The 12,580-nt window shown below is 57.8% G+C and overlaps 1 protein-coding gene across 1 annotated transcript in view; it reads left to right on the top strand.

Annotated features, from left to right (window-relative positions):
- Positions 1–1,362: 1,362 nt before the first annotated feature.
- Positions 1,363–12,580, top strand: part of LSP1 (lymphocyte specific protein 1) — a 38,123-nt gene continuing 26,905 nt past the window's right edge. Inside the window, exon 1 of the mRNA XM_047877538.1 lies at positions 1,363–1,541. Within this exon, the coding sequence (XP_047733494.1) occupies positions 1,474–1,541 (68 nt within the window). The 5' untranslated portion in view covers positions 1,363–1,473. The remainder of the gene's footprint in view (positions 1,542–12,580) is intronic.

Here is a 12,580-nt window from a genome sequence, read left to right as displayed (position 1 = left end):
GCCTCTGGGCCTTTGAGGACGGGCGTGGGCAGGGGAGGCCAGCAGCCCGCGAGGGCCCTGGGGTCCGGCGAGCGTCCAGAGGGTCACAAGGGCCAGGGCCTGAGAGGGGGTGAACGGGCGGGTGCGGCGGGTCAGGGCGGCGCCCCCCTCGGCCCTGCTTTCAAGCTCCACGGTCTCCCTTTTGACATTCTTAATAGCGTTTGACCCAGAGGCCCCGCCTTTTCACGCCGCACCAGGCCCTTGAATCAGGGGACAGCGGTGGCGGCCGGAAGCCATGTCTTGGGAGGGGAGCCCAGCCTCTATCTGCCCTCACCATTCCTGGCAAGGCCCCTAAATTTCCCAGCTGTGATGTTGGGGCCGACCTCACCGTAGGGGCAGAGGAAGGACCAAATGGCGGGCCGATCCGGGGTGGCCCGTGGCCCTGGGAATGCTGGCCGCGATGCTGAGGCCCAGCCCCCACTCGGACGGACGTCCAGCCACTGCATCCTGGTCCGTGGCAGGACAGCGAGAGTGACCCTAGGAACCACAGGGGGGACAGGGGAGGCAGCAGGCTGAGAGCTCCCGGTGGCCCTGCGCAGTCCTGGTGCGGGACCCCCTTCACAGTGTTGAATGGGGAGGCTCCTCGGTGCGTGTGGGTGGGGACGAGGGCGCCTCACCGCCTCCCAGTCGGCTTGTCCCTTGGCCAGGCCCCACCCTGAAGCATGAACACTCTGGGGGCGCCACTGCCCTCCCCGCCTCCCTGGGGAGCCCCTACGCCCCCACCTCCAGGGCCTGGTGACGCTGCTGGTGCCAAGTCAGCTCCAAGCTCCCTGAGTATGGGGGCGGGGAGACCGGGAGGGGCAGCAGGAGACCGGGGAACCCAGCAGCTCAGGGAAGTAAAGGAAGCAGGGGTGTGCGGCGCGGGGCATTTCTGCAGGGCCCCAGCGGTCAGTGGCCTGAAGAGCTCAGACCAGTCGGGGGGCCCGAGGTGTGGCCTCGAGAGGCTCGGAGAACAGGTGCATCTGTGCTTCGCTCCCGGGAGGCTTCCGTCCAGAGAGATGATGCTTATCGTGGAGGCTTGGGGGCCGGACCCGTGTCCTGGTGCTTATGCACGGCCTGCCGCTCCCAGACTTCCATCCAGGACTGTGGGGGATTCAGGAGCCCACGGGGGCTCCCCGACAGGCGTCCCGACACTGTCTGGCCCGTGCACGCACTGCTGCCTTCCCGGGGCCCCTCTCTGTCACCGCTGGCCCTTGCAACTTGCTTAACACTTCCTGATGACTGGTTGGTTTTTTTTTTTTCCTCTTCTCTTGCATCAACAGATTAAAAAACAACACCCCAACCCCAGCCCCAGTGCCCTTCAAACCTCAACCTGCAGCCGGAAGGGGGAAGTGAAACCTAGCTGGGGGAGGGGGACTCTGGGACCAGCCGTCTGAGGGAGCAGCCGGAGTCACAGGCACACGCACAGCCCCAAGCGGCCCGGACCCCGGCCCGATGGCAGAGGCTCCGAGCCACCCTGGCTCCGAGGAGCAGGAGGCACTACTGGTGGACAAAGACGCCGGGTAAGAGTCCGTTCTGAGCGCACGGGAGAGTTCGCATTCACACTGGGGGACGCTTAATCTGGGGGTGGATGGGGCCACCGGGACTTGGGGCAGCAGGTGGCTGCAGGGTACTTCCCGGGGTCCCCGTCTCATCCCGCGGTGGATGCGTGTCTCTCCAGTCGGCCTCTGTAGCCGGGCTTCGGCGGGAGAGGCCGGCTTCGCGCCCCAGCCGCTGGGATGCTGACCCAGGACACGGAGGCCCGGACCCCCGAGGCAGGGACTCAGGGCCTCACCCCGGCAGGAGGTGGGCGTGGGAGGGCCTGGCCGGGAGGGGCTGCTTGGCCCCAGGCCCTCGAAGCCCTTGCTGGAGGCCGGGCCGGGTCCCCCGCCCGCCCCCGCCCAGGTGATGGAGGTGACGATGCTGGCCACTGCCTGTTCCCAGTGCTGCAGCCGCTGTTGCTTAGAGATGGCGCGGGAGGCGGACGCGGGCAGAAGGGGAGTGCCAGCACACCCAGAGCTGGGCAGGGAGCCCCGCGGAGCCGCTGGGTGCCAGCCTGTGCAGGGACAGGACACCCAGAGCCACCAGCATGGAGAGGAGGGCGCTGCTGGTCAGCTCCGTCTGCTCCCCCCCCCCCCGCCCCCCGCAGCACCTGCTGGGCAGGGCGGAGCCGCCGGCCAGGTCCCCACAGCCTCAGGGCTGACTTGTTCAGTGGATTCTAACCACTGAGGTTGTTGTCGCCTCCCTGATCCTGTGGCGACGTTATTCGTAACGAGGGAACCGATCTGGAAGTCTCTGCCATGAGTGTGCATGTGTGCGTGAGGCAGGTGGAAGGGTGCCTTCCCCTCGCCCAGGCCCACAGGGCGCCCTGCTTCGGGGGTTCAGGGGCCCGAGCGCTGGGGGGAGGGGGCGACCGGCAGACAGCTGTGCCCCACTCAGGAATGTCTCCTCCCATCAGCCTGTCTCGTGTTCCTCCGGCCACCGTGTGCCCATAGAAGGGCACGGCTTGAGCAGCCTGGCCGGGGCATCCCCGCCTCCCTCCTTGACCCCCCCACCCCAGCTGTCCCGTGGGCGGAGGACACAGAGGACGGCGTGGACCGCGGCTGAGGCCCAGGCAGGCGGGGAGGCACCTGTGCCTGCTCGGTCAGGAGCTCGGCCTGAGAGCTGGCTGAATGCCCCTGGCCCCTTAGGGCCTGGGACCCCCCCCCCCAAGCACCCCTCCCCCCCCAATGTGGTGTCAGAACGAAACTGAGACCCAGGGTGAGGCACGGTTGTCATTTCACAAGGTGACTAAGGGAACTGGGATTTTCCTGTCCAGCGTGGGTGAGAAGTCGTTGCCCAGGATGGGGATGTGTGACCTGGGAAGCCCCCATGGGAGACCCCAGGAGAGCCAAGGCTGGACAGGTTGGGGCTGGAGCATTCCAGATAAGACCTGCCCCCAGACCCCCTCTATTGCCTGCATCCAAGACATCGCCCCTCCTATCCAGCCAGGTCAGGCCTCCTCCCTGCAACTGGGCAATGGGCTGTCCCCTCAGACTGTCCCCTCAGACTGTTCCAAGATGGGGCCACCCCCCTCAGACTAACCCCTGCCAGACTGCCCTAAGATGGGGCCACCTCCCTCAGACTGCCCAGGATGGGGTCACCCCCCTCAGACTGCCCTGGGATGGGGCCACCCTGCTCAGACTGCCCCAGGATGGGGCCATCCCCCTCAGACTGCTCCCAGGATGAGGTCTCCCCTCTCAGACTACCTCGGGATGGGGCCACCTCCCTCAGACTGCTACAGGATGGGACCACCCCCCTCAGACTGCCCCAGGATTAGGCCTCCCTTTCTTGACTGCCTCAGGATGGGGCCACCCCCCTCAGACTACTCTAAGATGGTTTCAGCTCCCTCAGACTGCCCCAAGATGGGGCCTCCCCTCTTAGACTGCCCTAGCATGGGTCCACCTCCCTTAGACTGCCCCAGGATGGGGCCATCCCCCTCAGACTGCTACAGGATGAGACCTTCCCTCTCAGACTGCCCTAGCATGGGCCCACCTCCCTCAGACTGCCCTAGGATGGGGCCACCCCCCCTCAGACTGCCCCAGGATGGGGCCATCCCCCTCAGACTGCTACAGGATGAGGCCTTCCCTCTCAGACTGCCCTAGCATGGGCCCACCTCCCTCAGACTGCCCTAGGATGGGGCCATCCCCCTCAGACTGCCCCAGGATGGGGCCACTTCCTCAGACTACCCCAGGAGAGGGCTTTCCCTCTCAGACTGCCCCAGGATGGGCCATCCTCCTCAGACTGCCCCAGGATTGGGCCACCTCCCTCAGACTGCCCCAGGATGAGGCTTCCCCTCTCAGACTGCCCCAGGATGGGACCACCTCCCTCAGACAGCCCCAGGATGGGGCCTCTCCTCTCAGAACCTCACATTAGGGCCTAGGACGGGGCGTACCCCAACAACGTGCCCTGGGCAGGGTGCTTGCCCCTCCTCGGTCCCACTTGTGGGCCAGGTCAAGACACCCTCTCCTTGCTCTGGCTGCCCAGCTGTGGGGTCCCACAGGGCTGGCCAGGACCACGGGTCTCTGTGGGGTCCCCCGGTGGAGCTGAGGTGTGGCCCTGCACCCCTCCCTGTGGGGAGCCATGGACCTGAGACCCTGAGGAGAGCGGGGACAGGGCCTCCACACAGTGCATGGAAGGGAGTCTCAGGATGTCCCAGGGTCCTGGGCTTGGCAAGTCTGGATCCCGGAATCCCAACCCCTTGGAGGCCCCATGTGCACCCCCAGCGTGCACTCCGAACTTCACCAGGGCCAGACCAGGCTGTGCTGGGCCCTCCCCATGTCCACGTGACAGGAGAGCTGCCCCACACTGCAGATGGGCCTCCCCCCTGCCCCAGCCCGGCCTGCTCCCCAGCTTGGCAAAGATGCCCTCTCCCAGGGGTCTCCGTACCCCTGTCCCCAGCATGCTCTTTCTCCACGAGGCCACTGGACCCCACATGCGGAACCATTCACCACGGGGCAGCAAAAGCCATACCCCCGGAGGCCCCTGCAGGCCGGCCCTGGGTCCTCAGACCTCACTTCCCCTCCAGGATTTGCTAAAAGCACCTCCCAGTTCTGACAGGTGCCAGAGTCACTGCAGACTTTCCTTCCAAGCCCTGCCTGGCTGTCCTGCCCCATTGCCAGGTTTCCAAAGGCCCACCAGGCCCACCTGCAGTGACCAATGCCCTCGGCTTCCTTTGCATCTGCCACTGCCTGTGGTCAGACCCCAGCCTGGGAGCCCTAGTCCTGTCCTGGGATCACTGGTCCTGTCCTGGAGTCCTGGTCAGTCCTGGAGTCCTGGTCCTATCCTGGAGGCCTGTTTCTGTCCTGGGAGCCCTGATCCTACCTTGGGAACCCTGGTCCTGTCCTGGGGCCCTGGTCCTGTCCTGGGGCCCTGGTCCTGTCCTGGGGCCCTGGCCCTGTCCTGGGAGCCTTGGTCCTGTCCTGGAGCCCTGATCCTGTCCTGGAGCCCTGGTCCTGTCCTGGGGCCCTGGTCCTGTCCTGGAGTCCTGGTCCTATCCTGGAGGCCTATTTCTGTCCTGGGAGCCCTGATTCTACCTTGGGAACCCCGGTCCTGTCCTGGAGCCCTATTTCTGTCCTGGGAGCCCTGATCCTACCTTGGGAACCCTGGTCCTGTCCTGGATCCCTGGTCCTGTCCTGGAGGCCTATTTCTGTCCTGGGAGCCCTGATTCTACCTTGGGAACCCCGGTCCTGTCCTGGAGCCCTGTTTCTGTCCTGGGAGCCCTGATCCTACCTTGGGAACCCTGGTCCTGTCCTGGAGCCCTGGTCCTGTCCTGGAGCCCTGGTCCTGTCCTGGGACCCTTGGTCCTGTCCTGGAGCCCTGGTTCTGTCCTGGGAGACTTGGTCCTGTCCTGGAGCCCTGGTCAGTCCTGGAGTCCTGGTCCTATCCTGGAGCCCTGGTCCTGTCCTGGGGCCCTGGCCCTGTCCAGGAGTCCTGGTCCTGTCCTGGAGCCCTGGTCCTGTCCTGGAGCCCTGGTCTTGTCCTGGAGCCCTGGTCCTGTCCTGGGAACCATGATTCTATCCTGGAAAGCCTGGTCCTATCCTGGAGCCCTGGTCCTGTCCTGGGACCCTGGTCCTGTCCTGGGGCCTTAGTCCTGACTGGGAACCCTGGTCCTAAGCACCAACCCCCCCCCCCCAACTGCCTCAGGGCAGCTCTGGCCCTGAGGACACTGATCGGGGCCAGGTTTGGGTAAGCTGCTGTTTCCCTGCCCCCTGGGCTCCTGACCCCCACTGCCCCTCAGGCAGGGCATGGCTCCTGGTCCCACGTGATTCAGGGATGCTGGCCCAGCACTTCTCCATGTGTGGAGCTAAGAGGCAGGGCAGAGACCTAAGAGAGGGCAGGGACCACCTTCGGGGCCACCCTGGGCAGAGTCCCCTTCTGGGCTATCTGTCCCTGCAGAACCCCTTGGCCTTGCTCTTTGGACCCCAGGGTCTTCAGGAAGGAGGCCACAAGTCCCCTCGGGCTATGGGTGTCTGGCGGCTGAAGGAGGGAGCTCAGCTAGCCTGGGGGCTGTGGACACCCTGGACTTCATCTTCCTGACTCCCTCAGGGAGCCAGGGTGGGAGGGGTCTGTGGCCTTGGAGGGGCAGCACCCCACGGGTCGGGACCCCCACACACCGCCAGACCCCCTGGTGGTCCTTCACCCCTTGCCCTCCCAGTGAGGCTGGACACCACCTGGCAGAGCCGGGGTGCACGGCTCTGGGGCAGCAGGCAGCGCCCCAGGCCGTGAAGGAGGGAGAGTGGAAGCAGGTGCTGGCCTTGGCGGTGGGCTGCGGGTGGGTGCACTGGGCGTGGCTCCCCAGGGCTCCTTCCCAGCCCTGCCCAGGCTCCAGACCTGAGGACTGCAGTCAGAGCTGGGTCAGGCCTTAGACTCCCAGGTGGGCCCCCTCTCCTCCTCCCTCCCGGTCAGGGGTCTCTGGCTCCCGGAAATTTCCCAGGGAGGGGGAGGCTGAGCTCAGCCCAGATGATGGATGCCTTCTCCCGTGCCTGGGCTGGCGGAGGTCACTGGCTTCCTCTTGCCTTCCCTCTGGGCCCTGTCACATTCTTGCCCTAGGTGGGGGACAGGGAGAGGACACCACACCATACTTGGGGACATTGCAGCCCCCCCCCCCCCACTGCTGATTCAGGAAGCCGGAAATTCTCTCTTGCATCCTGGCCCCCTCCCTGGTCCCCATCTGCCTCCTCATACAAACAATGCTGGAGGCACACAGGGGCAGCACCAGGAGGGTCTCAGGGACCAGAATAGGGGAGGCCCCAGACAGGGTGACACTGTAGATCCGTGCGGTGGCTGGCCTGCACGACCCCACTAGCCCACCTCTGCCTCAGTCTCCCTCAGAGGTTGTCAGAGTGGTGGGCGGGCCCTCAGTTGGGAAGATGAGGGTCCCAGCAGTGAGGCTGAGGGCTTGAGCTTTGCTCTCCTGGGGTCTGAGCCCCCAGTGCAGGGGGAGGAGCAGGAGGAGGGGCACAGGGTTCCAGAGGCATGGCTCTTTCTGGAACAAGTAAGCTCCACCCCTGAGGCCTCAGTTTCCCCCATGTGCCAGCCTTCACCAAGCTCTTCAAACAGAGGTTCCCATTAGCCAGTGAGGCACTTGACGGGGAGAAACCAAGGCTTTAAGGGCCGAATGAACTGCCAAGAGACACTGTCCCAAACCTGGAGGGACACTGGCTGACCCCAGCTTGGAGGTGTGTGTCCTAACAACCCGCTCTGGGACCCGCTCTGGCTCAAGGTTGGGGTGTAGGCCCAGGGCATCCGGGCTGCCTCTCAGAGGTGCTCAATAACCCCACACAGGGCTGCCTGATGGCTCTGCTCCCAGCGGGTTCCCGTAGGGGTGAGGCCGGTGCTCCCTGAGGCCCATCCAGAATAAGGCATAGCTGAGAAGTCACCTCCAGAGACCTCCCCAAAGGCAGAAATGGGACGTGGCCCTATCAGAACAAGCTGATTTTTTCGAGAGGCGTCGCTCCCAGGGCTCACAGCCAGTTCATCTCAGGGAAGCCTCTTTCCAGGGGCTCCTAACATCTTCTCGGATATTGGGGATCCAGGGCAACCAGCGAAGGGAGTTCTCAAACCTTCCTAGGGGTAGGAGTACATAGTCACAAGCCAGCCCCACCCCGCCCCTGCCCCCACCCCATGAGCCTGGACAGGGGGGCTGGGGGTCTGTGTGGGGTGTGAGGCGGATAGGAGCTGAGGGAATATTAGAAATCAGGCCTCCTAACCCTGTTGGCCAGCAGAGCCTTGTGGTGCCGGACACAGGCCATTAAGAAGTGGGGGACAGGAGGTGGGGAAGAAAGCCCCTCACCCTTTCCTGGGTGGGGGGGGCGGGCAGCCCTGTCCAAACTCCATCAGCTAACTGCCTCCAAGCGGCCAAGTTGGGAGCTGGTGGGGTGGTGGAGGGACCACTGTCTAGTCCTACTGGCTGGCAGGGAGGGACTGTCTGGGAACCCAGAGCCTGCCTGTGGCCCCCTCCGAGGCACCCACCTCCCCCCGGCAAGAGTGGGAGGGACTCGGACCCTGGAGCCTGCCACAGGGGCAGCTGTATGGTTGTGCAGAAGGCAGCAGGGACAGCCAGCAGAGGTGGGGTGTGACAGTAGCAGTGTGTGTGTGGGGGGGGGAGGGGGTGGCAGGTTCTGCACCAGTTCCCCCACCCCCCAGAGCCTCGGCTTCCTCAGCTGCCACATGGACTGTGTGGGAGGAGAGGGGGACAGTCACTGCCCTGCTTTGTGCTTGGCAGATGGGACCTCAGATGCTGCTCCTTCCTGCTCCCAGGGAGGAGCACAGCCCCACACTCCATAGGCGTCTGTCCCCCTTCCTGGGCATAACTCGTTATTTTTATAGTTTTGGTGCCAAGGTCACCCAAGGCTGCCTTCTCGTCCTCCCCCAGGTACCACCTCTCAGGAGAGAAGTGGGGCTCAGGACAGATGGATCTAGCCAGTTGTTTCCGGAGGAACCTAGAAAGAAACCTTCAGTCTTTCCCTTGGTCTCGCTCCCAACCCAGTCCCAGCTTTCTCACTACACCCACCACCCTGGCTCTTCTCTCTCTGCTGGGCTGAGGCCCCCATAAGACATATGAGGGCTCAGGGCATTTGGAGGCTGCCTCCAGTGTAAACCAGAGACATTTCTCTATCCAGGGTCACTAGGAGCCATGAGGTCACCCTCTTACCCCTTCTCCCCACCCCCACCTGGGTGCCTATTGCATCTTTCATTGGGATACCACTCTGTGAGCGTGTGTGTGTTGAGGATGTTTGAACAAGAGGACAGATTCCTACTTCTCTGGTCCTTATTTAAGCTCTATTTTGGCACTCAGCCTACTGGGCCATGAGAGTCTTCTCTTTTATCTTCTTGGGCTACAAGCCTATGAGCCGTGTCTTAGTCACAGAAAAAAGAAAAAAAGAAACTAAAAGACTTAATGATGGAGAAAAGTCTGAATGAAAGGAAAAGTGGGTGAAGAAAGGTAGGAATTAGGAACAGTTTAATGGATGGATGGATGATGGATAATGGAGGAATGGATGGATGAAGGGGTAGATGGATGGGTGGATGGATAGATGGTGGGAGGATGAATGGATAGATGAATGATGGATAGATGGATAAGGGACGGATGGATGGAGGGTGGATAGGTGGATGGGTGGGTGAGTGGATGGGTGGATAATGAATAGATGGATGACGAATGGATGGATGGACAGATAGATGTTTGTGCAGACAGATTATGGATGGGTGGATAGATGGACAGATGGATGGATGTGTAGGTAGATGATGGGTGGGTGGATGGATGATGAATAATGAGTGGGTGGGTGAGTGGGTGATGAATGATGGATGAATGGACAGAGGGATAGCTGTGTGAATGGATGATGGATGAGTGGATAGATGATGGATGGGTAGATGGATGTGTGGATAGATGTATGTAGGTATGGAAGATGGATGGATGGATAGGTGGGTGGGTGGGTAGGTAAATGGATGGATGGATGGATGGATGGATTGGTGAATGGACACATGGAATGGAAGTATGGATAAGCTCATGGGTAATTGGATGGCATGTTGACAGATAGCTTATTGGTAGACTAATAGAAGGTTATGAAGACATATGGATGAAAGGGAAACCAACCACAAAAGGCTTTTAATGATAGAGAACAAACTGAGGACTGATGGAGGCAGGTGGGTGGGAGGTAGGTTAGAGGGATAATGTGTATTAAGAAGGAACTTGTGGGGCGCCTGGGTGGCTCAGTCCGTTGAGTGTCCAACTTGGGCTCAGGTTATGATCTCACAGTTCATGAGTTCGAGCCCCGCCTAAGGCTCTGTGCTGACGGCTCAGAGTCTGGAGCCTGCTTCAGATTCTGTGTCTCCCTCTCTCTCTGCTCCTCCCCCCCTCACATGCTGTCTCTCTCTCTCAAAAATAAAGATTTTAAAAAATTTTAAAAAAAGAAGGAACTTGTTGCGATGAGCACTCGGAATTGTATATAAATGATGAATCACTGAATTCTACTTCTAAAATCAATATTGCATTGTATATTAACTAAAAAATAAATAATAAAATAATAATGATAAAAAAATAATAAAAGACATATGGATGGATAATGGATAGAGTTTTAGATGGACAGATCTAAAATCAATGGACAAAATTGATCCATTGATCTAAAATCAATCTAATGGAGGGGCGCCTGGGTGGCTCAGTTGGTTGAGCATCCGACTTTGGCTTAGGTCATGATCTCATGGTTTTTGGGTTCAAGCCCTGCGTTGGGCTCTGTGCTGACAGCTCAGAGCCTGGAGCCTCCTTCAGATCCTGTATCTCCCTCTCTCTCTGTCCCTCTTCCACTCGTGCCCTGTCTTTCTCTCTCTCTCAAAAACAAAGAAACATTCAAAAACATTCTAATTAAAAAAATAAGTAGAATCAATCCAATGGACAGATTGGCAAAAATAGGAAATAGTAGATGAATGGAAAGACAGACAGTGAGTAAATAGACGTATGGTTGGGTGGATAAGCTAGATAAACTATTGAAGAGGTAGACTGATGAACAGATGCACCTGAATCAGGAGTTTTTCACTCACTGTTCTCTCTTTCTAGGCCACTTTCTCCCACCAATGCATATAGCTGTCGCTAATATTTCTCAAGTCTCTTTTCAAATAAGGAAAAGCTTATTCCTTCCTAAGGGGTTTTCTTTGACTATCATATATCCTCCAGATCTCCATATCCTCCCACCCTGGAGAGGATATTTTCTATAGCATTTACCATCATTTGATATATTTCAATATATACTTACTTGTTTGTTTTTGTTGTTGTTCTAGCTAAAATGTCACCCTGTGAGAACAGGGACTTTGTTAATGCTAAATCCCCAGTACCTAAAAAGTGAATACAGTAAGTGTTGAAAATGATATGAATAGATTGAACAAATCTTTGAGGATAATTGGAGGTATGAATACATGGATGCTTGCTTAGATGAACTATGGATGAGTGATAGTATGGCTGAAAGTAACTTTTTTTGGAGGTTTACCAGGTTGCAGCAACTATTTTAAGTATTAACTCATTTGGATGGCTCAATGGTCAAAGTAATTGGCAAACACATATATGGAAAGATAAACAGATATGTGTTTATGCACATATACATGACTTGCTATATGGGAAGATGGATGGACACATATATGAGTGAGTGTATGAATGAGATTGATTAATAGTAAATACTTTGGAGATATGAATGAAAGTGAGGACGGAAACATATTTGGAGCGATAGAGGATATATTAAAGAATGAACAGATAGTTCACTGGTTGGGTAGCTAAGCAAATAGATATAGAATTGACAGTTGAACACATAGGTAACTATGTGAGTGGTTATCATGCTCCAAGTGGATGGATGCTTCTAAGTGTTTTATATGTATTATGACATTTAGATAAATAGATGGATGGATGTGTGTGTGTAGAGGGAGTGGATGGATGAATGGAGGGGTGGATGAGTGGGTGGATGGTTAGATGGATAGATACTTGCTCAGTGGAGAAATGTAAAGAAAGATGAATAGACACAGATATATATGTATTGATAAATGATTGAATGGATTGATGGAAGGATATCTTGTTCTTATGTGGGTAAATGAATATATAGATACCCTGAGAAGTTGATGTGCTAATAATGATCTATGGGGAAAAAATCACTCTATAGAGAGGATGGGTGGATGATGGATGGATGAATAGTGGATGGATGGAGGGTAAATAGATGGATGGATGAATGGATGAGTGGATGGATGGATGAGTGGTGGGTAGATGAGTGGATGGGTGGATGGACAGATGGAGGGTGGACAGATGGATGGATAATGGTTGGAGGATGGATGGTGGGATGGATGGGTAGGGTGGGTGAATGGATGGAGGATGGATGGGTGGATGGATAGATGGATGGATAATGGATGGATAATGGATGATGGATGGATGGGTGAATGAGTGAATGGATGATGGATGGATGGCGGATGGACAGATGGGTAGGCGGGTGGATGGATGATAGATGGATGATTGGTAGATGGGTAAATGAATGGAAGGAGGATGGGTAGATGATGAATGGGCGAATGGATGAATGGAGGGTGGATGGGTGGGTGGGTGGGTGGATGACAGATGAGTGGTGGATGACTGGATGGTTAGATGCATGGGGAAACCACAGGAAGGTTGACGTCAAATACTCTGCCCTGTTGTTCCTATTAGGACATGCTCCAGTTATAAAGCTACGAATGCCGGCTGCTGCATTTAAAGAGCTATTTTTGCCACCTCCCACCCACCGGCATTTCTGATAGATAATCAAGTAATTCTATTTTAAGTTCTTAGTGACAGAGAACTCCTGACATCCGAGGCAGCCTTCTCCCCATGGGAATATTTTTCCTTCTTTTGAACCAAACTATACCTTGGCACATTCCCTTCCTGGCTGTCTGTGACTGGGATTCCAGAAGCGAGAACAGGAGGCGGGGGTGGGAGGTGGGGGAATGCGCAGGTTGAGATGGAAAAGAGGCTCGGGCTCACTCTCCCTGGGTGATCTGGCTCAGCCTGAGGACCGACCCTGCG

The sequence above is a fragment of the Prionailurus viverrinus genome, chromosome D1 (genome assembly GCF_022837055.1).
Source record: "Prionailurus viverrinus isolate Anna chromosome D1, UM_Priviv_1.0, whole genome shotgun sequence".
NCBI classification, from domain to species: domain Eukaryota; kingdom Metazoa; phylum Chordata; class Mammalia; order Carnivora; family Felidae; genus Prionailurus; species Prionailurus viverrinus.
Note: the sequence above shows the minus strand (reverse complement) of the source record. Positions and strands in the feature narration are given on the sequence as shown.